The sequence below is a fragment of the Drosophila teissieri genome, chromosome 2R (genome assembly GCF_016746235.2).
Source record: "Drosophila teissieri strain GT53w chromosome 2R, Prin_Dtei_1.1, whole genome shotgun sequence".
Classification (NCBI taxonomy): domain Eukaryota; kingdom Metazoa; phylum Arthropoda; class Insecta; order Diptera; family Drosophilidae; genus Drosophila; species Drosophila teissieri.
In genome coordinates this window covers 22138797-22163318 of record NC_053030.1, presented here as the reverse complement: position 1 = coordinate 22163318, position 24522 = coordinate 22138797, and the positions used below count along the sequence as shown (strand labels likewise).

General features: G+C 46.5%; 1 protein-coding gene across 2 annotated transcripts; it reads right to left on the bottom strand.

Annotated features, from left to right (window-relative positions):
• Positions 1-1238: 1238 nt before the first annotated feature.
• Positions 1239-23688, bottom strand: LOC122612126 (protein dead ringer). Of its 2 annotated transcripts, none has more exons than XM_043785528.1 (12): positions 23008-23688; positions 13569-13735; positions 13348-13498; positions 12891-13239; positions 12714-12829; positions 8173-8245; positions 4850-5033; positions 4351-4498; positions 3783-4273; positions 3341-3439; positions 2675-3198; positions 1239-2428 (listed from the first exon to the last, which is right to left on the bottom strand). In XM_043785528.1, the coding sequence occupies exons 1-12, from the start codon at positions 23092-23094 to the stop codon at positions 2073-2075; spliced, it is 2745 nt and encodes a 914-aa protein (XP_043641463.1). In that variant the 5' UTR covers positions 23095-23688; the 3' UTR covers positions 1239-2072. The 2 variants fall into 2 exon arrangements, with proteins under 2 accessions (XP_043641463.1, XP_043641464.1); XM_043785529.1 differs by having other exon boundaries at positions 12714-12814.
• Positions 23689-24522: the final 834 nt, after the last annotated feature.

Sequence of the window (24522 nt, the reverse complement as noted above, 5' to 3'; positions counted from 1 at the left end):
TGTGTTGCCTAATTGGAAACACGATGCCCAGTGCAACGCCAATGCAAATGCATCCCGTGTGCAGGCCTTATTGAAATTATTGAAATTCCACACCAAATCGACGCAATTAGGGCCGGTGGAAATTAAAGCCCTTTGCTGCTTCTTTTGCCTTCGACCAGGACTTTAGTTGGGGCTTAAGCTCTCAAGGATATTTAATCCCATCTGCCTAAATTAAGTCCTTGGGGCGAATATTCATTTACTTAGCAGAAATCCAAACAAACAGGGAGTATATGCTCATGGAATCAGCTTTAAGAAGAGACAATGGATGTTCGCTACTGCAAGGACATTAAGTTTGAGTCCTGACACTCATGTGAATTTGAAATATTTACCATAGCACAATCTAAGCTGAAATGTATCCTTTTAATGAGAGAGACCATGGGCTCACTTAGCCCAAGTTTCGAGTTTTAAAGCCCAGGAAGCTGAGCCGCTTTGGCGGTTTACGGCCAAGGTCCTGGCGCACTTGCCACTTACCAAGGTCCTTTTGGCCAGGCTGCGTCCGCCGTACGCAAGTCATTAGGCTGATGGGTCTGGAACCCCGCCACCACATTATGCATTAATGTAGTTAGCACTCGAGCCCACCTGGACGGGAATACGGGTGGGGGGAAAGGTGGTGGGGAAAAGGTGGACTAAGCGGACTAAGTGCAGCGTTTGGCCCTCGGGGTGCGAAGAATTTCACGCATCCATTGTTTGCAACAACATTTGCTTTTCATCACTTTGTTTGGCTGCCATCAATGCTGGTAATGATAATCTACGGCCCCTTCTGTGTGTTTATGACTTCTTCACCATGTCAAAGTTGGAGCAGCTCGGGATCGGGCCTCGAAACAAAACAAAAACCAAAAGGAATATGTTTTCCTTTTATAACGCGGAGAAGGCAAAATATTATGTCTTTGGGTACAAGTGCTTTTATGCTGTATGCCCGGGCACTTATCCCAGGTTCAACGGAATGGTGGTTCCATGGTGGATCCATGGTGGTTCCATGAGCCCCCAACCAAGTGCGTTAATTAGCCAGGGGCCAGTGTTTTATGGCCGTGATAGATTCGAATGCGCATTGGACTAAAATTAAATAGATTTATTATTCAATAAATTGAACGCTTATGCTTAGAATATGCTCATCAATTTGCTGTGGCTTGCCACCTTCCGCTCGGCTCTTGGGCATTGGAGCAGTGGTGGTAGTGGTGGAGTCTGTGGGGCAATCGAAATGGTGTGTGGGTGCCAAAAGCGCTATTTAATTTTACGACAGATACATTTATGCTTATTACTTGTGTTGATTTTACGTCTAAATATGTCTACGATGCGGTCATAATGGATATGCATGTGTGTTACTGCGGTGTGATGCGTGATTGTGTGCTTACAAACTAAGTTCCGATATAGTATATAGTAATATATATAGTATAGCATATGGCCTAAGAACTAAGTATTGATTGATATGTACAGAAGCCTTGCAGCCTAACACAAAAAAAGGAGAAGTTCGTAAGGGGATACAACAGATTTCACGCTAAAAACAAATTGGTGTGTGGGAATCGTAACCTATTCATATATCATATATATACGGGTATTGGTTGCATGCATCCGAAGTGATGCACTCGCTTATGTAAGTAATGGCTATCGATAACTACACGCTCGCTGGCTTGTCTTTTATGCAAATGTGGAAATAGAGCACACACGCATCCCATATACTTTCGATAATGTATATGTATTCCATGATCTTCTACTGGCGGCATGTCGCACTTGAGCTTCGGGCGGTTGGACACGGCGGCAATGGTGGCGATGGTGGGGATGAGGGCGATGGTGGGATGGGATGGTGCTGCATGCATGAACATCGAATGCTGGGATGCGCCTAATGCGCTTTTCATGTCCTGTCCACATCCTTAATGCTCCTGTGCTCCTGCCGCATGCGTGTGTATGTACATTTAGGTTCGGCATCTGTGTGCTTGTGTGAGTTGAACTGCTTTTGTATTTTTCTGAAAAATATGACTTTGGTATTCCTTTCCTTTCGTTTCGTTTCTTTTCCATGCCGGTTCTCGTTATCCTTTCTAGCTGACCACGGCATCCTTGAGCAGGGGCACACCCACACCCACACCAGCAACAGCAACAGCACCACCCACCGCCGAAGCACCTCCGTTCAGGAGGATTTCACTGCCCTCCATGTCCTGGTCGGCTTCCTCGCTCTCCTGTTTGACTGGCGATCGATGCGATTCCTCTTCAGCAGCTTTCGGCTCCTCCTCCTCGTTCTTCTCCTCCTCGACGGTTGGTGCTTCAGCGTGGCAGGGTGAGCTCGTCCTTGTCTCGCTTTGGGATAGCGGCACATTGGCCACCAGCACCCCAGAGTACTTGACGCCATTAAGCTCCAGATTGACAATCAGCTGCGGTTCGCCGTTATCGCCAGTTCCTGGAAGGGATTAGGGCTGTATTAGTTCAATGGCCATATGTCTAAAGGGCTGAAACCTAGCTACTGTAGGTCAGAGCATAACTGACATCGCATTCTAGTTTAAAGGTTTTATATTTAAAAAGTTCCCATCTAAGGTCTTAATGCTTTCCAACAAATTCATCTGTGCATTTTGAATTAAAGAGCTACTTCCCTTTTCATACTTTTAACTTTGCAATTATTTTTGTTAGCTTCGCCCTATGAACTTACCATTCCTTGCCACTTGAAACTGCATGCCGGACAGCAGGCTCAGCGTCTCGAGGGGATTGAGCTTGCCACTGGACGACGCATCCTTGTCCTCGGCCGGCAGATCCTTGCCTCCACTCTGGGGCTTAGCGCCGCCCTTCTTCTTGGTGGAAACGGGCGAGCTGTGGCGATGACCCACCGACCCACCGGTGGTGGTCGACGTGGTGGGTGAGTTCTCAATGGCCGAGTCGTCGGACTTGTCCAGATGGTGGCTCTGGTGGTGGTGGTGTCCGTTCATCTGCTGCGGTTCGCTGTCGTCGTGCATCGAGGATGAGTTGCCCGTGGTGTTGTGCTCGGCGTGGGCGTAGTCGTCCTCCGGTTCGCCCTCGGATGCGGCGTCCTGCTGGTGGCCCATGGATGGGTGATGGAATCCCGCGGCTGCTGCCACAGCGGCCATGTTGTGTGGATTCAGGTAGAAGTTGGCGGGAAAGCCGGGCGGAAGGAGGCCACTGCCCACGCGCTTCGCTGGAGGCGGCTGGTCCACAAATCTGGTTGAAAAAGCCAATTTGGTTAGTAAAGAATGTTTCATCGCATGGTATCCTTCTGGATGAAGGATCAAGGTACACAACGGTTGAATACTGGTTGCTTTGACCTCCTGACATTTATTATACAGATGTGGAGCAAACTTACTTGTCATCCTGGTCCACGGGCTCTGGAGTGGGCTCCCGTTCGCGTTCCCGCTTGATGTTTGTGAGATTTGGAGGCGAGTCGGAGAGGTTCAGGGCTTCGCTGTGGTGGAGAATGGAGAGAACGTGAGTGGTTAGTGTCTTCGCTGCACAGCTATGCTTCGCCTGCAGGGGCGCTATTTCTATTGCCTGAGAAGTTTGTAAGCTAGATGGCGCCAGTTGGCTGTTCTACTTTAATAATAACATTCATTGGAATATTACTATCTGTTATTTAAGTGAAACCTGAATTAAACAACTACTTATCGCCTTCTGAACTCAATGAACCATAGGCTTAAACCAGTTGGAGTGCGTTCAATCAAACTGGTTGCCAATGGAAACATTTGGCAATTGCCATTTGGAAATCTCGAAAGAACTTAATTCAAAGTTGCATAGCGTCAAGAGCTTACCGTTGCTGCGGCGAGGTGTGTGCCGAGCCCGGCGGGCTGTTGTTGTTGTGGTACATGTGCCACAGGGCCACCTGGGCACTGAGTGCCTCGTGCTTGCTCAGATCCGGACTCTGCGACCGCTGGCGCTGCTGCTGCAGGTGGTGTTGCTGCTGCGACTGCTGCTGCTGCTGCTGGTGGTGGTGCTGCTGCTGCTGGTGCTGTGAGTGCTGCTGCTGCTGGTGGGGATGATTGGCGCCCAGGACGGGCGGCATGCCCTGCTCCTTCTTGGCCTGGATCAGCTGCAGATACTCCATCATGCGGCTCTCGATCTCCTGCTTGACCAGGTTGGGCATCTGGCCAAAGGCGGGAGCGCCCATCAGGCGATGATGAGCTGCTGCTGCGGCGGCGGCGGCCTGTGCCTGCTGATTGTTGGCCACCGCGGCATGGGTGACCAGCGCCAGCGGCGACATTTGCTGCATGCCACCGGGGAGGGAGGGTCGCGAAATGGGCGTCTGTGGGGTAGATGGGTATACCAGACACATTAGTACCAGCAGTTAGCAGTTAGCAGTTAGTGGTGTGTTGTACTCACCATCGGCATCTGGTTGTGCATGGCCTCGTACTGGCCGTAGCTGGAGCGACGTCCTTCCCGGCGATTGCCATCGATGGCCGCCTGCAGCTCCGCCGGCGTGCTGAGGTTCTTCTTCTCGCACTCGTACGGGTACAGATACTTCATGTATCTGCAAGATGCATAAAATTATTAATAAGCGCGGCAAACAGACGCGCTACGCGGAGGGGGAGGGGAAACTTCACGTTGATGTCCTGTTTAAGTTGAATTATCGTGTAAATACGAAAGCGACAGGCAAACAAATCACGATCCCACAGAGTGCAGTGAGCTCCACGATTGCAGATCGATTGTTGCTTGATCGCTGCAATGTTTGATTGTCCGTTTCTGTTTGTCCCGCATCTTGGCCTGCCGATGGTATTTGTGTTTGCCTTGGACATAGCTCAACGTGGCAGGTACCAGCGATGGTAGTGAAGGTAGTGAAGGGATTGAGGGAGGAGGCATAGAAATAGGGATATCCACTTACTGGGTGCGCAGGGTGAAGGCGGCACTGGTGATGCTGGAGGGCAGGTGCAGCCCCTTGATGATCTCCTGCCACAGCTTCTTGTTGATAACATCCACCAAGCCGCCGCGGGCTATCACCAGATTGTACAGCTCGTAGAGATCCAGCACCGACTTGGCCATGATCGGCAGCCGATTGATCGGAGTTCCTGAAAGGGGAATAGAATGGAGGGGTTGATGGTGAGTGGGGTTTACTAAACATTCGAATCCGAATATTCAGCTGTTTGCGCAATGAAACTTGTTCTTGCACTTGGCGATGGCGATGTTTTCCATTCAGCTCGTTAAATGCACCAACGAGCAAAACACGATTTAAAGATCCATAAAACAGATTTATCTCCCCAATGAGTGCAGCGCACCGATTCCCCCAATCCTGCTCCCAAATCCCAACTCCCACTCCCAATCTCACTCCCACTCATCGATCACGGAGCAATTAACACTTGTAGCCCCTGTAGCAGCTGAAAAGTGCAGACCGGGGCCGATAAAAACTGAAATAAATCCTAATTGTTGCTCGATTTGAAACACACACACAGTGCCGGCCATATATACACATGTTTGTACATATGTTGGTCTGTTTATGGCGGCTAATCATCATCATACACATTGGCATTCTATTGGCCTCTATTTGCTATTGATTTGTGCTATTCACATTTCTTTTCTACTTCCCTTTTTATTGCACACTGAGAGAAATTAAGTTATTTCTGAAACTAAAGTTAGTTGGCTGCTTAAAGAGCAAGTTACATATGCTTGTGTATAATTTTCTTTAATCATATGATCTTTTTATTTAGCACTTGAGATCCCCAAACTCTTTTTTCGTGCAGGGCACATAAAAACGAATAAAAAACTAATCTGTCTGCATAATTGCCGGCTCTGTACGTGTGTAACTCGAATTTGTATAATGCTGCGCGGGCTCCTTTTCTTTTTACGACCCAACTACCAAATGCCAAATACCATATCATCGAATGCCGCCTGTTGCTGCCCCATGGATCCAACGATCCAACGATCCAGCAATCCATCGATCGATCGACTTTCGGTTTCGTTTTCGTTTTTGTTGTGTTTTATGAGCCCCAGAGGAATCAATCAAACTCTTTGATGGACGTGTTGATTGAATGAAAATACGTTTGTTTTTTATGCATATAAACAAATTGAGTGGCGAGGTGATGCTCGTCGTATCAAAAAGGAATAACACGAAACAAATGAGCAAACTGGGATATGCACATGTGCCGCCGAGGCAAAAAGATTCGATCGATTGGAAGACCATCGATCGCTGCACGAGCCACAAACAACACACAACAAAAAACAACAAATCTCGGGGAGGACGCACATAATCAAAGGCAATTTAATGATCAGCCCCGGCCGCCCGTCACTCGAATCGATCATTAAACTCTCCGTCGCATAGGAATCCCGTCGAATCTCCTGCCCAGGGGTATCCAACCGATCCGATCCTATCCAAACCGATCCGATCCGATCCAAGACGATCCGATCCTATGCCAAGTATCTGCTCCTGACACGCACATGCCGCCTGCTGCTGACTTATTATTATTATTCTTCCTGGCAGCTTTTACATTTTTTACTCTGCGGTTCTTTTCTTTCCTTGTGGCTTTCAGACTGAACTCTTTTCGGGCCACAACTATTTATTTATTCGGCTGCATTTGTTTTCCTAGATGTCAGGCGCTTTTAATGGAAATTAAACGAAACTTGATCGAGTCTGAAATCATAACGCCACCAGCGCCGCAGGGAGTGGCATCTCCCATTCCGTCTCCTAGTTGCCAGTTCCCAAATCTCAGATGATGGAGGTGAATGGTGCTGGGCGTGGAGCACTGGGAAATAGCTACGAAAATAGCGCCCGCGTTGATAAGTGATTGACGTCTTTTAATTAAGAATTGCGCCGCTCTTCGCTGCACAAACAACTCGCGGCGGCAAGCGATCCACATTTATTTCAAATACATTTATTTATACACATACCTATTTGGCATAATTTCCGTTAGTTAGTTGTACAATTGTACAATATCATTCGGCTATAGACACATGGACACGGAATACTTTGTGCCCCGAGTCGCATTTTTCGGCGCTTCCTTCTCATGGCGGACGACAACTTTAGACAGTCTCATTCGACCCCCCTTTCCCCACTCCCCATTCTGCACCTCCGCCCCTGGCCTGTCCCCACCCCCCAAAAAAACCCCCTTTGCAGTGACCGCGACGGGTGAGCGTGCATATGTCAAAACTTGAACGCATGTGACAGATTAAAATCCATTAAGTTGTCAGGGATGTGCCACGCATATAGGGACGTGTAAGTATGTTTATTCAGAGCATAGATTTAATATACTTTGTATGAAACGCATACGAAATTACATAGAGTAAGCAAATATTGCTGTCTACAGCATGGAATGTGCCTTTTATTCCCAGTCTATGCAATCAAAGCCATGAATGCTAGATGCAAATTTCAAAACTTAATTATAGTTGCACACGAAATAGATTACCTTTTTAAGTTTATTTCAGCTACAAGGTTTATTTAAATTCCATTCGTATTTCCCTCCTATGAGAGTTTGCCGTGGGTCAACACCACTGTACCCGTACTTTTTCCCTGGAACACGACTTGTGCAAATACAAACAAATTTAATGCCCTCTCAGGTTGCGAGGCAAACACAGGACGCTCAAGGATTGCACGGGGATCGCCCGCCGGAAGTTAATTTATTGGGAAAGTACAGTCACGCCAGGCATTAGTAGTGGGTGGGTGCATGCCACCGATTTCGCTCGCATTCGGTAATGCCCATAATTAATGACAAAAGTGCAGGAAAGCATACTCGCATGTACATATGTATGTATAAATAGGCATTTGCTCCGATTGCCGCTGCAAGTCGCCTTTAAAATTTAAGTACCAATATGCATATGGTACCCCCTTTTCCCACAGTGTCTGCGAGTGTGTGTGCGTGTGTGTATGTGACAGTAATTTGAAGTGACAAAATGACAAAAAGTCAGCCACCAAAATGATTTCTCTACTTCTCTCGGTTTCTCAGTTTCTCGGTTTCCTCTTCACCAGAATTTCTGCATATTTTAATGGCTCCCCTTTGGCCCCCTCGCGCTGCTCAAAATCAAACGTCAAAGTGCCGAGAAATTTATTCAATTAACATAATTTGAGTGAGCCCCAAAAGCACTTGGCTGGCTGAGTCAGCAATCCGTCATCTGGGCCAGGGATATGCAAATTCGAGATATAGCCTCCAATAGTCCCACCTCTCCACCTTTCCACCTCTATGAGCCCCTTGAGGAACTTCAATGCAATGTGCAACTTACCGCGCTTCTGCATAAATGAGAACAAGTCGTCCAGGAACTCTTTGCGCTTGGGGTCATCGTTGATTTCATAGAGCTGCAATTAGAAGTGGAAATATATAGATAACAAAGGGTTTTATTAGGCCTAACTAGTAAGTTCCCAATAACAGGCCCAATAAAATGCCCACCCGGGGGCGCCAAAAACATTAAACGGACATTAACGCATCAAACAAATATTTATAATTTATCGAAAAAAACCGATGTATTATTTAAATAATAGTAATGATGTCATATAATTTTTACATTTGCTTTTAGGCAGATAAACATACAAAACGAGCCATTATAAGCGCATTAGGCCGTTTTTATAACAAAGCAATCTAACAATAGACCCAACAACTTGACTCTTTAGGCCAATGGTTTGGCACAAAATGGAGTTTTGGCTCACTTCTGGCCTTTGTTCGGCCAACAATAGACGCTCATGATGACAGGGGCGCGTGTTGGGTGTTTCCATCCCTGTCTCTCCTGCAATGCTGAACATTGTTTGCTGGGGGTTGATAGAGAATCATGCCCCTAACCTCCAACCCTGCCACACTGGGCTTTTGTTAGAGTGTGAGGGGTGTGAAGAGCTCAATGAGCGTGAGTGGCACAACGGATAATTAGGTGATAAAGATAGAGCCGGCGATGCGAACGAGGGAAGTACGTAAATATGTATATCTGCCATTTATATATTATTATTTATCGTTGCTATGTGCTGCAGTTTTCCTGCGGCTCATGCTTTGACCTTTGCCACCAGGAACCGAGTTTGTGGATGGAAAAACCCTAGTCGCAACTTGGTACGAGTATGTTCAGAATTAATGACAACATCGGAGTGAACTCATCAAATTCGGAATTCATCATACTTTCCGCCTACTGCAAAAAGAAAGAGACGAAGCCGAGCTGGAACTGGCGATGGAGCTGAAGCTGGAGATGGTGATGGTAATGGGGACGGAGCTGAAGCTGAAGCTGGAGCTGGAGCTGGATACTCAACTCGAGCCCTGCACCATCCGTGGTGCACATTCTAAGTCAATGCGAATGATGAACTGCCTCCTTCTCCATCTCCATCTCCATCTGCGGCTCCGTCTCCGTCTCCTTTCGCCTCTCCACCTCCTCGCATAAATGATTTAAAACCAAGTCAGACTCGGAGCCCCGTCTTTGGCCGGGCACTTTGGACTCCAATCCTCCTGCCAACTTCTTTCCAAACTGGCTGTGCTGGGGATATTTTTTATGATTCTCGACGCCCACAAGAGCTATATGTTGGCAGTGCCAACACAAAACCTCCGCATATATGTACATATGTGTGGCTTTATACCGCTCGGGGTTGGGCCAAACACAAAATAAATTAATTGAAATTCAACTGGATTGGCTCCTCGAAGGATTCGTTGCTTTTCACTGATTACACTTTATGCATGTGGATGGGATGTACCTCCTGAATTTGATCTTCGGAGATGAGCATTTTGATGGGGCTTCACACTTGTTCAGCTGCTTTCCTGAATCCTGGTTTAACAACTATATTTCACTTGTTTTTTGGGCGCACAAAAAATGCAGTCTTCGATTTATTTCATTGATCAACGCGACGATGCAACGCCATCAAAGGTCGTTTATCAACTAAATTTGTGGCAGGAGTCTGGATCGAAATGCTGCCTGCGTCGCTGCTGACGCACACACACACACACACAAGCACACGCGCACCCATACCAACACAGGCGCACATGTGCTGTATCTGTGTACCTATGATATTGCCTGCCTGTCTGGGGTACGCGTATTAATAATCATAAAATGAAGTCCCGCTTTCACGCACAAGGGTTGCAAACCTGCCTGTGCCTCATTTCCCAATATGTATCTCTTTCGAATCTCGATCCCTAACTTGCATCACAGCAGCCGCAAAACCGTTAAGCGCTACCAATGTCTCTCCCAAATCCGCAGCAATAAAGTTATAGGGCCGGGCAACGAGAATTCTATCCCCTGGCACGGTTTCCGTAGACCAATCATAATCGTTTTTATAACTATCGAAGATGCTGCTGCTGCTGCCTGAGCACACACATGTTTTTCGGGATCTAGAATTGGGAATCGGGATTCGGTATTCGGGGCTCGGGTTATAAAAATAATCTCACTTATTTGTCGCCTAGTCCAAGTGCCCGACAAATCCGCTGCCTGGGTGCTTGAAATTTGAATCCTTGATTCTGGGAACTCTGGATTTCGGCTGCATTTTCGCCAGATCGATTCCCTTTGCCTGCCCCTCTGTGTGGGTGTAATTTATAACTATCAGACACAGATACAGATACAGATACATTTACAGATGCCGTAGCATATGGATGCAAAAAGGTTCCAGTGGGCATTAAAATTTATATGGACAGGATCCCGTTGCACGGCCTTTGGTCCTAAGTGTTGTCCTGCGGCATCGAGTGCCTAATTCGACGGCCAGCACTCACACATCGTTTTCTATCCGAAGCAGCCACAGATACAAATACAGATGCAGATACAGATGCAGATGTATCTGCAGGTTGCCGGCATATTTATTTAAGAATTTCACACTCATTACTCGAAATGTGTTCAACAGACTTTCCGTTTCGTTGTGTTTTGTGTTTTATGTTTTATTTCATCTCTTGGCTCTTATAATTTTCCTGAGAAGGCTACAGCTTATAATGATCGTGGGCTGCACTGAATAAATACCAATTAAAATGTTAATTAACGCTTTGTAATGATTTGTCAAGCCGTAAGCTATTTTCCATATTAAGTAGTTTGTTTTGGGAATCGCAAAGGTATCTCTGAATATATACCACTCACCCGATTTTAGAACGTAAGCTCTGCAGCGACTAATTACAAATGGCAAAACATGCGCCAAAAAAGCGTCAGATTGAAAGGAAATGGCACAATCTCCACGATTGAATTCTTCGACAAGAACACATAAATATATATTTATATAGAATAATATTGGAAAATGCTTGGGTCTATAATTAAACATAATTATTCAGTACGTACAGATAATTGACATTGATTAATGAGAGCAGGGCAGCAAGAAACTATATAATACAAGAAATGAGCAGCGAAATGTACCAAAAATAATATTTTTGTTTTACTTGTTGTCTTCGTCTTCCATCGTCTGCGGATGGATGGATGGAAAGATAGATAGATATATAGATAGATGGATGGCTGGCTGGATGACTGGCTGACTATCTGACTGATGGCCAAGACTGAGAACTTAAATCAGAGCAGAGCGCACTGTGAATTTTACTTAAAGTTGGGGAAAGGCGAATGGCTGAGAAGCCAGCGAATGAATGAACGTATCTGTAGCTTTAGCTGTAGCTGTAAGTGTAAGTGTATCTGTGCGATACTCTTTCAAAATGGCTTTTCTCGGCGACGCCGCTATCGCTTCAATTAACATAATTAACGTTTCGTCTCGTTTCCACAATTAATGAAAGAGCGAAACAGCCATTTTGAATGTGTGCCTGTGCTGCGAGGGATTTATCCGACACCTACAGAAAGCCCAAGTTGGAGGAGGCCAAAGGGAGTTATAGATGTATGTATATATATGTATCTGGTCAGCCGGTTTCTGCAAGCACATCATCATCATTCAAGAGCCGCACACGGTGTAAGCGAAGGTGTTAAGCGTGAAGTTACAGATACATTTGCGGGCAGAGCTGTGGCAAACTGCGGCCCCATCCACGAGATACATAAGTATCTTTTGCATTGCATTGCGAGGGTCAAAGTTTTTATAGTGCATAGAGAATGCGGGCTCCGTTTGATGGATAGCTATGGCCACAGCTACATGGCTACATGGCTATTTGGCCGAAAGGGAGCAACGGCGCGAGTGTGTGTGCATTTAAAGTTAATCGAAATTCGGTTTTTATGACCCAAGCGAGGCGAGACGAGACGAGACGAGTCAGGCCCAACCAAAACGAACCAAAAGCTGTCGAGGTTCACACACTGTAGCTGTAGCTGTATCTGTATCTGTATCTCTAGCTATATATGTATCTGTATCTGTGCCTCGATTTTGGCAACCACATTTAATGACCACACCAAAAAGTTGTGAGGATTCGAGGGGACTTCGGGCCTAATTGCTCGGTTGCTCACTCGGTCAGCATCTGGACCTCACATGCCGGGGGATGCTGGCCAGCTATTTTCTCACCAAATTAACGCCCTGCAAAGGGCTACATTAATTGCTCAATTGCAAACCGGAACTATCGTATCGCCTGGAACGCCTCAAGGCGGCACTAGCATTAGCCGTGCCACGACCAGATCCGAAACGAGATCACAAACTGGACTGCTCGACTGCTGGACTGCTGGAGTTCTGGACTGCTGGAGTGCTGAAGTGCAGCATCTTGCAACTGGTTTCGATCCCCTTCGGCCAGGTGGGACGAGGATGAGGATGAGCATGAGGCTGAGATACTTTCCCGCTGGACTGCGACTGGCTATTAGTAGTTAATTGATAGCTTGCCTGCATCTTGTTTACACACAGTTTTGTCGATTTCAATTGACTGGACCTCAGCTCCCCCTGTAACCTTCCATTCCCCCACCACTCCACTAACCTGTCTGACTTGTTTGAACTGCTCTTCAAAGCTCCATCCATTATTCTGCTGCGATGAATTGGAAGCCTCGCTGGACGTCGACGAGTTCGATGCGGAATTGGCTGCAAAGTGGCGGGCTGAGTGCAACAGTTAAACACAAGTGGATCGCCGCCTGCCACGCGATAGATAGATACCAACCTTCTTTGCCGCTCGGCGCTGCTGTGGGGGATGCGAACGAGAACTGGTGGCCACCCACTCCTCCACCTCCGCCTCCTCCGCCGCCGCCTCCTCCCGCTCCTCCGCCGCCCGATCCTCCTGTTCCACCGGGTCCGGCGGTGGCGCCTCCATTGGTGGCCGCACTGCTGTTGGAGCTGGCCGTGGGGGTGGTGCCTCCGTTGTAGCTGCTCCCATTGCCGCCGCTGGGCGCCGAGGTGACATGACCGAAGGCCACCGAGTTGTGGGGCAGCGGAAAGCCCGAGCTGATCGTCGTGGGCAGCATGTTGGCCCCGAAAGCGGCGGCATGTGCTGCGGCAGCGTAGTCCTGTTCCTGCAGTTAAACGAGGGTATCACACATATAATACGGATATTGATATCCCATTCGCTCCACTGAAGCTTAGACTAATAATGGTTTGCTTGGCACCAACTTAACACTCACCATCAGGCCCACCTTCATGTCGCGCACCTGCATCTTGAGCTTCTCGAGCACGTCGCTGTGCTGGAGATTTGGAATGCTGTGTAGACCGCCGATGCCCATGAAGCTGCCCAGAGCGTTGAGCGGATGATTCGGCGGCAGTTGATGGTGATGGCTGTGGGAAGAGGATTGTTGCAGAGATTACACTGCCGCATCCAGGACATTAATCAGGAGCAGTCACTCACCTCAGGGGCAGCTCGGTCTGCGGTTCGGGGCTGGCGAAGCTGCCTCCGCCGCCGGAAACTGTGTGACTTAAGCGGGCTGCGATCGCCGCCTTGGCGCTCAGCTGATGATGCTCCCCATCCACGGAGTCGCAGTCGCGCATCTCGTCGTCCGTTCGATCACCATGTGACTGCACAGGGAGAAAAGTGCATCATTTGGAAGTGAGTTTCGGGAAGGTGTCTTTATGAAGCTTAGAAAACTAATATGGCTGCCTTTAAGTCTGCATCCAAAAACTGGTTATTGGTACTATTACCACATATGTACTTAGCTACATTTCTCGCAGTGCACCTAGAAGCAAAAACAAAGCGACCCCTTGGAGCTGATGCGGAATTAATGGCGGCGCTTATGTCAACAAGCTGCCCGCTGGGCGAGCTTAATACGGACACTTTGTCAGGCGGCGAATCGGAATCAGAATCGATATCGAGGCTGCACTCTGATCTGGGATCACTGGGCGTGGGCGTGGGCAGTGGTCATTGATCCAGCTGAAGCCGCTTGGATTCTGGTTTATGGCATGTGCCAAGAGCCACATTAACCACGGCACGCCGCGCAATTTCAATTGAAAGCAACTGAAAAACCAAAGACTGCGAGTGCGAGTGCGAGTGCGAGTGCTGAAAGCAGAAAGCTGAAAGCCACTTCCTCCGGCGGGGTGACAACAAAGGTAACCACTTAATAAATTAACAATGCCAGACCCAGACCCACAAAACGGCAATCAGCCCAGGGCGTTTTGCCCTGGAGAGCTGGAGGGTTCGCGGGGAGCTAGTGGAGCTACTCCGCTCCTGGGCAGCCAGACATGCTAGCCGTGACTCTGTGCCAAGAAGTCCGCCACGCATGGCCGCGAGTGTTGAAGTCACCAACTGGCAAGTTGGCAAGTTGGCCAGTCAGGCAGAGCCTGAGCCTGAGTCCGCAAGCTGCAAGTCCGATGCAACTGCATCACGGCTTCTTGGTTTTTATGCATTTGGAGAGGTGCAAATTAAGCGCATCTGTGACTGTGTGCAAATCGGGAATTTTCAATTTAAACACAGCCATCGATGGAGCTGGCGGAGCAGGAAGGGCCCAGGCGGAGGAGCAGCTGGGGCCAGACAAAGTAAGCCAGGCCAACCCAAGTCTCGGTCTCATACATACATATGTATGATATGTGTGAGCTGTTTGCTGCATCCGCAGTGTGTTCAACATTTATCGCCTGGCGAATGTCGATGGTGTTGGTACTCGAGGTGCTGGTGTCGCTGTGGCATAATCATAAGTGCAACCAAAACCAAGGCATAGACAATGGCTCGACCATAGAGAAACGCAGTTCCTGGAATTCTTTGAAGTCGGCGCGAATGCAAAGCGCTTCTATGGCGAAAATGTTGCACATGCATTTGCACACGCAGTGTGGACTAATGTGGCTGTGGTCATGTCTTTCCAACGCTGTTCAATTGCTAAATGCTGTCTTAAGCTATACTAATAATTATAAATATTATTAAATCTAAGAGTATGTAGCACTAGAGCTGGGTTAGTTAGCCCAACTGGCCGCTTACTCGCTTCCATTTGCGAGTGTGTGTATATCAAATTAATGTAACTTATCGAAGGCATGCGAAATACATGGATGTGGATGTGTGCGTTTTAGTTGCGGTCTGCTGTTGACCAGGTCCAAACAGAATTGTGGTCTGGGCTCCGCCAATGGCCAACTTCCAAGATCCAACAACCAACAAGCAACGGCCAACGAAAAGCGGCATGCAGGCCATGCCAACTTGCACCTATAAAATGTCTAATTAATGCACAACGAATTTGTGCCGCTTTAATGTGGCTGTTGCAAGTGGATCGCATGGCGCATGGATGTGGATGTGGATGTGGATACGGATCGGCAGATGGGAATGCTCAAAGAGCGCGCACATGCAATTTATTTGAGAAATTCATTAAAAAGCTTACAAAGTTGCACCAACTAGTGGTAGCTTCTTATTAATTTGTTAATAACATTTCAAGCTATGTTAATACGTAAATTCAGTTAGCTGGAGGAGAAGGAGGAGGCTCCACGAGCAAGGAAGGAATCCATCAAAATCACCGCAACAATGGCCATTCCAGATATTGAATTTCGTTGGAAAATCGACAGAGCTTCCGTGGAATATATAGTCGCGGTAGGAGACGCATAAATCACCGTGAAGCGATAAGGTGTTCCACTTGGAGGGCATTAGGTGCCCATCCAATGGAAGGCGGGAAAACACCCAAACACCCGAGCACCCGCACAGTGCGGAACTCATGCAACATGGAGAGTCGACTAATGGCGGTGTACTATCCGCCATATACATATATGTATGTACGTTAAGATGGCTATGACGAAGCCACCTGGTCGGGGGACGCGGCAGTTCCATTAATTTCTGCGTTGATAAAACGCTACTGTTATCGCCAGCTAAACACGAAGTCGCCAACCGCTAAGGCAAGACATTAAATCGCAATTAGACCCACAGACAATGAGGAAAACTCGGCCGTACACATGTAAGATAGAGATATCGTACTACTCCAAAACTCAAACAAATGCATGTGGGCATGGGTATTTTTTTGGAGTGGGGGCGCAGAGGGGGGCGACACCTGTGCAATTTACTTTAATAGCTTTCGATGCACCGCAGACGGAGGCAACTATCTGAGTGGCCTGCATAGGAAAATATTTAATATTTTTGCCACAGAACGTACTTAGCCCCCCTCCTCCCCCGCCTCTTCCGCTGCTTTTTATCGCTAATTAGTGTTGACATTACATTTCGATAGAAGTGGCTGGAAATAATGTATCTTAATTTATTATCACCGCATTCAGAGCTGAACACTACAAATGCAATTTGCCTAATTTCCATTCGTTGTTCGACAATCGAATGCGACAAATTTGTAGGAAATTGCCAGCAGTTTCCGAAGGCTACAGATACGGACAAACGGACAACCGAACTAGGCAAGCGGACAACTGGACGAACGGACAAGCGGACAAATGGACATACGGACGGACAGATGCCGCATGTGCAACATGCCGTGCTAATTTAAAACAAAAGGACGAACCGCTGCGACCGCTCGGAAACCCATAATGCGACAATCCTGAAGCGAAGCTGTGAAGGGCGCTGCCGGCAAACAGGATCAGGATATTGCTACCAGGATTGAGTCCTACATGCATAGCACATATACAGCAGCCCGTTCGAGGGGCGTTTATTGTGTGAAGGATTAAGATTACGAGCCGGCGAGCATGTGTATCCGCATTTGTTTCTGCTTTTCTGTGGCTCGAGTCGCCGGGTTTACAACTGAATTTCCTTGTTTTTTCGTTGTCCTTCGCCTTGTTTTATTTTTTTTTAGCCCGAACTCTCTTGACAACCAAAGGCCTAATGTCCTTATGACTCAAGTGGCTTCGCCCGGAGTCTCATTTGAGGATCAGACCGGGGCGTACTGGCGTCTTAAGTTTATTACGTTCGTCTTATTCAAATCGTAGGTCTGGGTAATTAGGCACATTGTTTAAACTTGCTGCAGGAGAAGGGAGAAATTCGGAATCCTAAACCAATAAAGCAAGTAGTTCTTCAGGGCCAATGGAGAAAACAATTGGAGGTCTAAATTAATCAATATATTATATAGAAGATCTTTTCAAAATTGAATTTTATAGGCAGGACAGGAGTGTAGGGTTACCAACATGTGCTGACAGATATCTCCGCTATAAAAATAGATCCGTAGACATGCGTATGTCATATCGTGAGGCCTGTCAAAAACATAATCTTGGATGACACGATGGCCTCTGAAGATGAATTCCTCGCTGCCCTCGGGGCTCCTAATCTGCGGGAGATTTAATGGATTTCATAGATATCGGAACTTTGCCTATATTAATCAATAGACAAATCGGTTAATTGGACCACTGAAGATCGTAAGCCATTGTTAGCTTAAACCAAACCGTTAACAGGCCATCAAAGAATGCGTTTTTATATGCCAATCATTCCCTCGGGTTGGCTCCTTTCAGTTTTCCGTTTCGCTGGCACATGTGTGCGCGGATCTTATAACTGAATAAATATATAAATAAAATTGCCCATTTACGCATGTACCCCGTGGCGAATTATGCATTTCAACGCCATGCAACTGCAGCAGAATATGCGAAAGCGCAAAGAACTGCAAGCCAGCGGCTAAAAACTGAGGAGATGGGAAAAAAAAGCGAAAAATAAATGTGTAAAAAGGGACAAAACATGTGCAACGTGGTCTTCGGGCAACGCAACGAGAGCATGGAAATAAAGTTAAAATGCAAAACGTATCTGAAAGATACAGATACACGTACTGTGTGCCGGCGCACTCACACAGATACGCGCTCTTAATGGTCGCGTGTATGAGTGAGTGTGTGTGCATGTGTGTGTGTGTGCGTACAAACGCGATTTCATTCGCTCGCCAAGCGTCGAAGCGGAAAAAATAAGGCGAATAAAATATAAAAATGGAAACAACAAAAGCGGGCCAACAAACACACACTCTCGCACACACACACACACGCAATGGCAAAGCATAATGGCGCTGGCTGTACAGAGTGCAGGCCCCTTCCCCAACCCCTCCCCCGCCCCAGGCCAACCCCCTTAACCCTTTTAGCACGCACGCCCATGTAAGACGAGCGCGGCGGGCAGACGAAAAGTTTCGCGTAAACAATAAAAGATACAAATACAAAAACGAAACCGGTTAAAAACAAAAATACAAAAAACGCAAAAAAGGATGGCGGGGGAGTGGGGGAGGGGGGGAGCTGGGCGAAACTCAACGGTTAAACGGCAATAGTTGGGCTGGGTTCTACGTCCGCCAGGGGCGTAGCCAGGACTCGAATCAGGAGGGTGCCAGGAGCATACAAAGAAAATCAACGGTATCGATTTAAGTACAAGATACTCGCTTGTTTGGCTTTCAAGGAATAATTGCAAGGAACGTATCATAAAAACAATGCATAAATAGAAAATATATGAGCTAATTTAAATTACACTCTTTCGCAAAACCAATAAACGTATCATAATGCATCCAAACATGGCTCAAACTACGCCCCTGCCAACTCTGTCTGCCCAACTCCGAGTCGCACTTCCCGAAGCTCCAGCAGTTCCAGCGCCTGCGACTCCTTGTGCATGTGCCTCTCCAGCTCCTGCTCCGACTGCGGGGTGGATTCACTGCGTCTAGCTTCGATTGCAGGCGGCAATAATTAAAAACTGCATTATTTTATTGCCTGGCCAGCCCGCAAGTCCGCCTGTCTTGGTCTCTTCGTCTCCTGGTCTCTTGGCTTCTAGAGATATTGGTGGATGTCTGGACGGCGAAGAGCCCACTTCATTGGATGCGAGCGGCGCAGGGCTTGGTGCAGTCGCCTGCCCGAAATATATCTGTGTTTTACGACTGGGTGTCGCCACATGAGGAAAGTTTCTAAGACCGCACTTTCCACCACTGTTAATCAGGAACTGCTGCCGCGCACAATGGCTGCACTATTCGGGCAAGACAGTAACTGAATTTTCACCTTAAGTTATTGCACACTTTTTGATTTAGGCATTCTATTAGGTAAGTGCAAATACCCACATTTCAAGAAAGTACTTTTCGTAATTCCCCAAAAACACTGCGTTTAAGAATCGATAGTAATTACGTATGGATTTCAGTGGCGATTGCTTGGCTTCTTTATACAGAAATTATACAGAAAGCAGGGCTGCTCAGGTGCGAGAGGTGTGGAAAAGTGGAAAAGAGGCCGAAATTAAAACAAGGATGTTTTCAGTGCCAAATGCCAAACAGAAATTGCTGTTTGTGTTTGCTGTTTGCCAGCTCGGTTATTCAATTTGTTGGCGCTCACGCGATTTTCTCGTTGGCCAATTGGCACGCCCATCTCTGTTTGTATGTTTGTATGTGGCGAAAGGGAGGGCGATATGTGTGTGTGTGCGGTGCGCGAGAGAGGGCCGAGTTTTATTAGCGCGATGATAAATACACTTTTTATCCAGGCCCCCAAACACACACACACACTCACACACAGAGAGGGAAGAACACACAGATACACAGTTCGTGCCCTCGCAAATTCGCATTTTGTTTTGCGATTCGCGATTCGTTTTTCGTGGCGCTTTTCGCAATCGGCAGCTGTACTGGAAAAATCCAATTAACAGTTTTATTAGCTATGGTTGGCAAAATAATTCATAAATTCATTAAAAACAATACGAAAAGCGCAAACTGTAATACAGCCAATAATAATCATATTTTTTACGAGCTCTTTCTGCTTTTACGGCCCTGTTTTCATTGGCTTTTTGTGCCTTTTGTGCCGTTCTGACATTTGTCGCCATGCACTTTTGAGTGCCGCAAACTGCATTAGTAGTTAATTAAATTTTTCCCCTTAATATACAACTATATCCATATATCCATATATCCGAATGACGTGACAAATCCCCAGCATTTGGGCAGTTTCAAGTTCGCGCCCCGTGTGGAAACTAAAAGCTAAACAAATTTCGCTTGTCACTGCGATTGAAAGCGCCACCAAAAACGAGAAAATGTAAATGGCTAGGGAGAGAGTGGAGAGAGGGGAGAGTCAGGGACATGTCCATCCCTTAATCTTACTTAATCAAATATCTCCCCTGCCCGCTGGTTATGCAAGCAGAAGAGCCCCCACAAAGAATTTAATAAAAATCGCTGCCTGTCAGCGTACAAGAAGCCAAACAAATTATAACAGGTGCCGCTGCCGTCCGACCCAAATGATTTCTGCCTCCAGTGGCGGCGGCACGAGGGGGGCTCACAAGGGGTGAGCGGTGTGAGACAAGTGCGAAGCAGTTAACTCGTTGCGGTAGGAAATGTAATATCAAGTTCATACAAATGATAGTTTCTTCCAGCTATGTGGAGCAGGCAGTCCTACGTATATAATAATCACACGTATTCACTGCTGCATTTATTCCTATAAAGAGAGTGTGTGTTTCCCATGAAACCAAGATGCCATGCGAGGCACTGCGATTCCAAAATTTCAGGCTGGCGCATTAAAGTGGTCATAAATAAATGCGAGCCAGAGTGTGAATCAGTGCAAACACCAGCAGCGCCAGTTAACCACCACTGGGATTTCGGGGGGTTCCCCCACCCAGCCCAAGTCCACTCTGATTTAATGTGGGAACTCCGCCTGGAGCACGTGCAGCACTCGGAGTGCGTCCACTAGCTAAACTGGAATCGAGGAATCGGAAGCCAATTGTCTCGAGTCATGTTCGCCGGCTTGATTTAATTTAAAAACGATTCAAAAATTACAGACAGCAATTCGGCGATCATTTTAAACTCTGCGTTTAACCCAAGTAATTAAAGTGCTGCTCGCATGACGATGACGATGCTGGGCATTGGACATTGGGTATTGGGTATTGGACCATACACCATGGACCACGGACCATTGGGCACGACTTCTGCGCTTGGGCTGGGTTTCATTCGAGAATTTATGACTTTTTGACAGCCCACATTATTGTTTAATCGTGACTTTTGGGCTGAAGTTGAAAATGCGCTCTAGTGGCGGCCGCAGGATTTGATTTGAATAGAACTGCGGATCGCATCGCATCGGATCGGATGTGCGAATGACACCAGCATGTCGTTCCGATCGTAGGAGCTGTAGGGTTAATTAGACGACAGCACCCACATGCGGACTCTGAATTGAGAAACCCCTCAATTAACACCAGTACCCAGTACCCAGTAACCAGGCCCAGGTCCACAAGGAGTACATCGATGACGAATGGATGGGCCTGGGCCTCCGAATCCGAGATTCAGTCGCTGTTTGCACAGCCCATCGCCTCCGCTTCTTGGCCAAAAGCGAGGCTATTAAAAATTATGTAAATAGCCAGACGGACGGAAGGCCGGCCGGCAGGTCGGCACTAACTGACTGACTGACTGAGTGAGTGTATGAGTGAGTGTATAAGTGAGTGTGTGAGTGAGTGAGTGTATAAAGTCTGGCTCATTGTTGATCGAGCCGGCAATGTCTATTAACAATAATAAAAATGAAAGGAAAACAAAGGGGCAGGAAAAAACTAACAAGAGTTTTATTGAATTCAAGAAGTCGCGATGAGATGGTGATGCTGATGGAGATGAAGCTGCATACCTGAGAGCGAATGGCCGAAAGGCCTGAAAGGCAATAAAACCCATTTAATATTCATTTAAGGTACTAACAAATAATGCAAATATTTGAACAATTTATTTACATATGAACGCCATCAAAGAGCTTGGATTGAAAGATCTCTTTCAATCGGTGGAAATGGTGAACGATCGCTGAATCTCGGGATCTCGGTGCCCAAAACAGATGAATCTATTTGTGTTTATGAGTGTGTTATGCACTTAGCTCGATCAACCTGTGAGTGTATATCGCGCTGGACGTGAGTGTGTCCGCACAACAAGCGTCTTGTATGCGACCATTTAGCATGTCACCTTTTAACGGCTCTCCGGCAAACTGAAACGCCAAAAAGCCAGCTCCCCCCCTTTTTGAATTCCCTTTCTCCCCGTGTCGAGTGAATAAACATATTTTTTTAACATTATAATTACGTTTTGAATCATCTGCAAACAATGTGAGTCGAGCTGCAGAAATTGCCTTTGCCTTTGCCTTTTTTCGAGCACGAAAGTTGAAAACGAAACTTAAGTACGAGTTGCTACCCAAACAAGAGATCATTATGGCCGAAAGGCGATCGCTAAGGATTTTCTCTAAGTGCCGACGGCAAATCGGTGTTATTTTTTCGAGTGAATAGATTCGGCGCACCTGTTCGAGTATCTTTGCCCATCAGTGTCACTCATTTTCCATTCACTCCTAAGATTAAATAATATTTTTCGCGTGGCAAATGGATATTGATGCATTAGTAACTCAAATTACCACACGGTCGCGAAGAGAAGAAAACAAATCAGATTCTATATGTGTTGGATAGATGAAAGGTTGAATATCTAATATTCATTTTCGTGCTTGACAAATTTCATTTGGTAAAAATACGAGGTATTATTTTCCAAGAATAATTATAGGGAAATATGATTTTCCATCAGTGGCTGATGGCTGATTGTAAGCAATAAACATGAATTTCGCGTATTTCTTCACTTGTATTTCAATGTTATAGGAGTATGTATGTTTGTGGACTTTGTTTATTTGTATTTTTCATATCAGATTTTATGGTGTGATAATAAAGAGGTAATTTAGCGGCACTTACTGACACACTTTTCTCCTGGAAACTTCTACAAAGTATGATTATGCCAATTAAGTTTATTGCACGTAATTATGTTTCCACCGAATTTATGTTTCCATTTTAATGCCAACCAATCAGCTTGTCGCCTAAACTTTAAAAAGGGAAATCCTAACATTTCAACAGTAAGAGATGGTGAAATACACTCAGTTCAATCTTCGCAACCTAAGGTCCCTAAATCATGGAAACTCGATAATAATCCTTTCCACAACTCGAACTTAGAGTTACTTTGGGTGCATTAAGTTACTTTTCTTACCAAATCGTCGCCCAGATCGGAATCGCGTTCAATGTTGCTGGTTGAACGACCGCTACAGTCCATAGTAGGGTGCACTCGCAGTTGCATCGAGCCGACTTGGATCACCCTGCTCGAATGTCACGAATTTAACGAATATTACGAATATTTCGAATATTACGACGAATGTTTCGGTTGTTGCGCTTGATCAAAGACCTGCGCAGACCTTTGATATTATATAGTTGATTCCTTAGCTGGTGTTTAATTGGCACAGCGCACTTTTGTTGTGTTGTTTTTAGCTTCTATATGGCATTACTTTGCGGCCTGCATTTGGTTTTCTTTTTCTCGTGAGCGCGAACCGTTATTTGTGATCGTCGATCCCCTTCACACTTTATATTCTGGCTGAAGGAAAGCAGGAGAGTGCGCTTAAGAACCGTTCACTTGGATTTTATGCCCTTCTGTTTGTTTGCAACTATTTGCGGTTGTTTAGTGCGATTTGGTTCCTCACTTTGATTGTAGATCAAGAGTTTTACTGCTCACACGCTCACACACACAGAACACGATGATTGTTATTAATCCACATTGCGACGTTATCTAATTACAGTGATGGTCGATGTGTCCATTTGAAAAGCCGTTATCCGACCGCACGACCGACGCTCACGGAACTCCAATTGGCACAGAGTCTCGTCTCGTCCACTCGAAAGTTCAAATCGATCTGAGTGGCCAACAAGAAACTATATGCAGCTCAACCATTCACGGCCGTAGCAACAAGATGAGGCAACATTCCCGAATGTTGCCGACGAAAATGTTGACGGAGCGGCTGTTCCAATCAAACGAGTGGAATCGGAACGGCCGTTCCAATCGGAATTGAGAGAATTTTTTCTCTTTGAAATGAAATGCTCGCCAGTGTGTGTGCCTCTCGTATCTGTGTGTGAGTGCCTCTATGGCCCACTCGCTCGCACTCACTGCGGCGAGCGACATCTGCCGGCCTGCTCGCTCCTCGATTATTTTATCTGTCCGCCAGGCAGCCAATCGGATGGGCGGGAGGTGGTCAATTAAATTAAAATTGTAATCGCAATCTATGCAATGCGCGATTCGTGTGTGTGTGAGAGTGTCCGCAATACGCCGCCTTCTTATTCGCTCGTTCCGATACACTCACACACGCGCACGTACACCTGCGGCAGAGGTGTGCTCGTGTATCTGTATCCGCGGAATGTGGGCAGCAAACGCAGATACACTGTGTGCAACACATTTGCTTACGGGGGTGAAACGCAATCTTACAGGTTAGTGTTTTTATTTTCGAAGTAACTTATTAATTACATTTTAGTTAAGTCTACATTATATCTATATTAAGTTACTTAATAATTATAAAAAATGCATATTATGTACTAATACTAATTAATACTTTAGATACAAAATAAATGACAACTTGTTGGTTCCTAACTTTTGTAGCTCAGTGTTTAGTTTTCCGCACTTGTTCTGCCTCACTAGCGTATCTTTCAATAATGTTATATACGCGGTTCAATTGAAGAGCGCCGC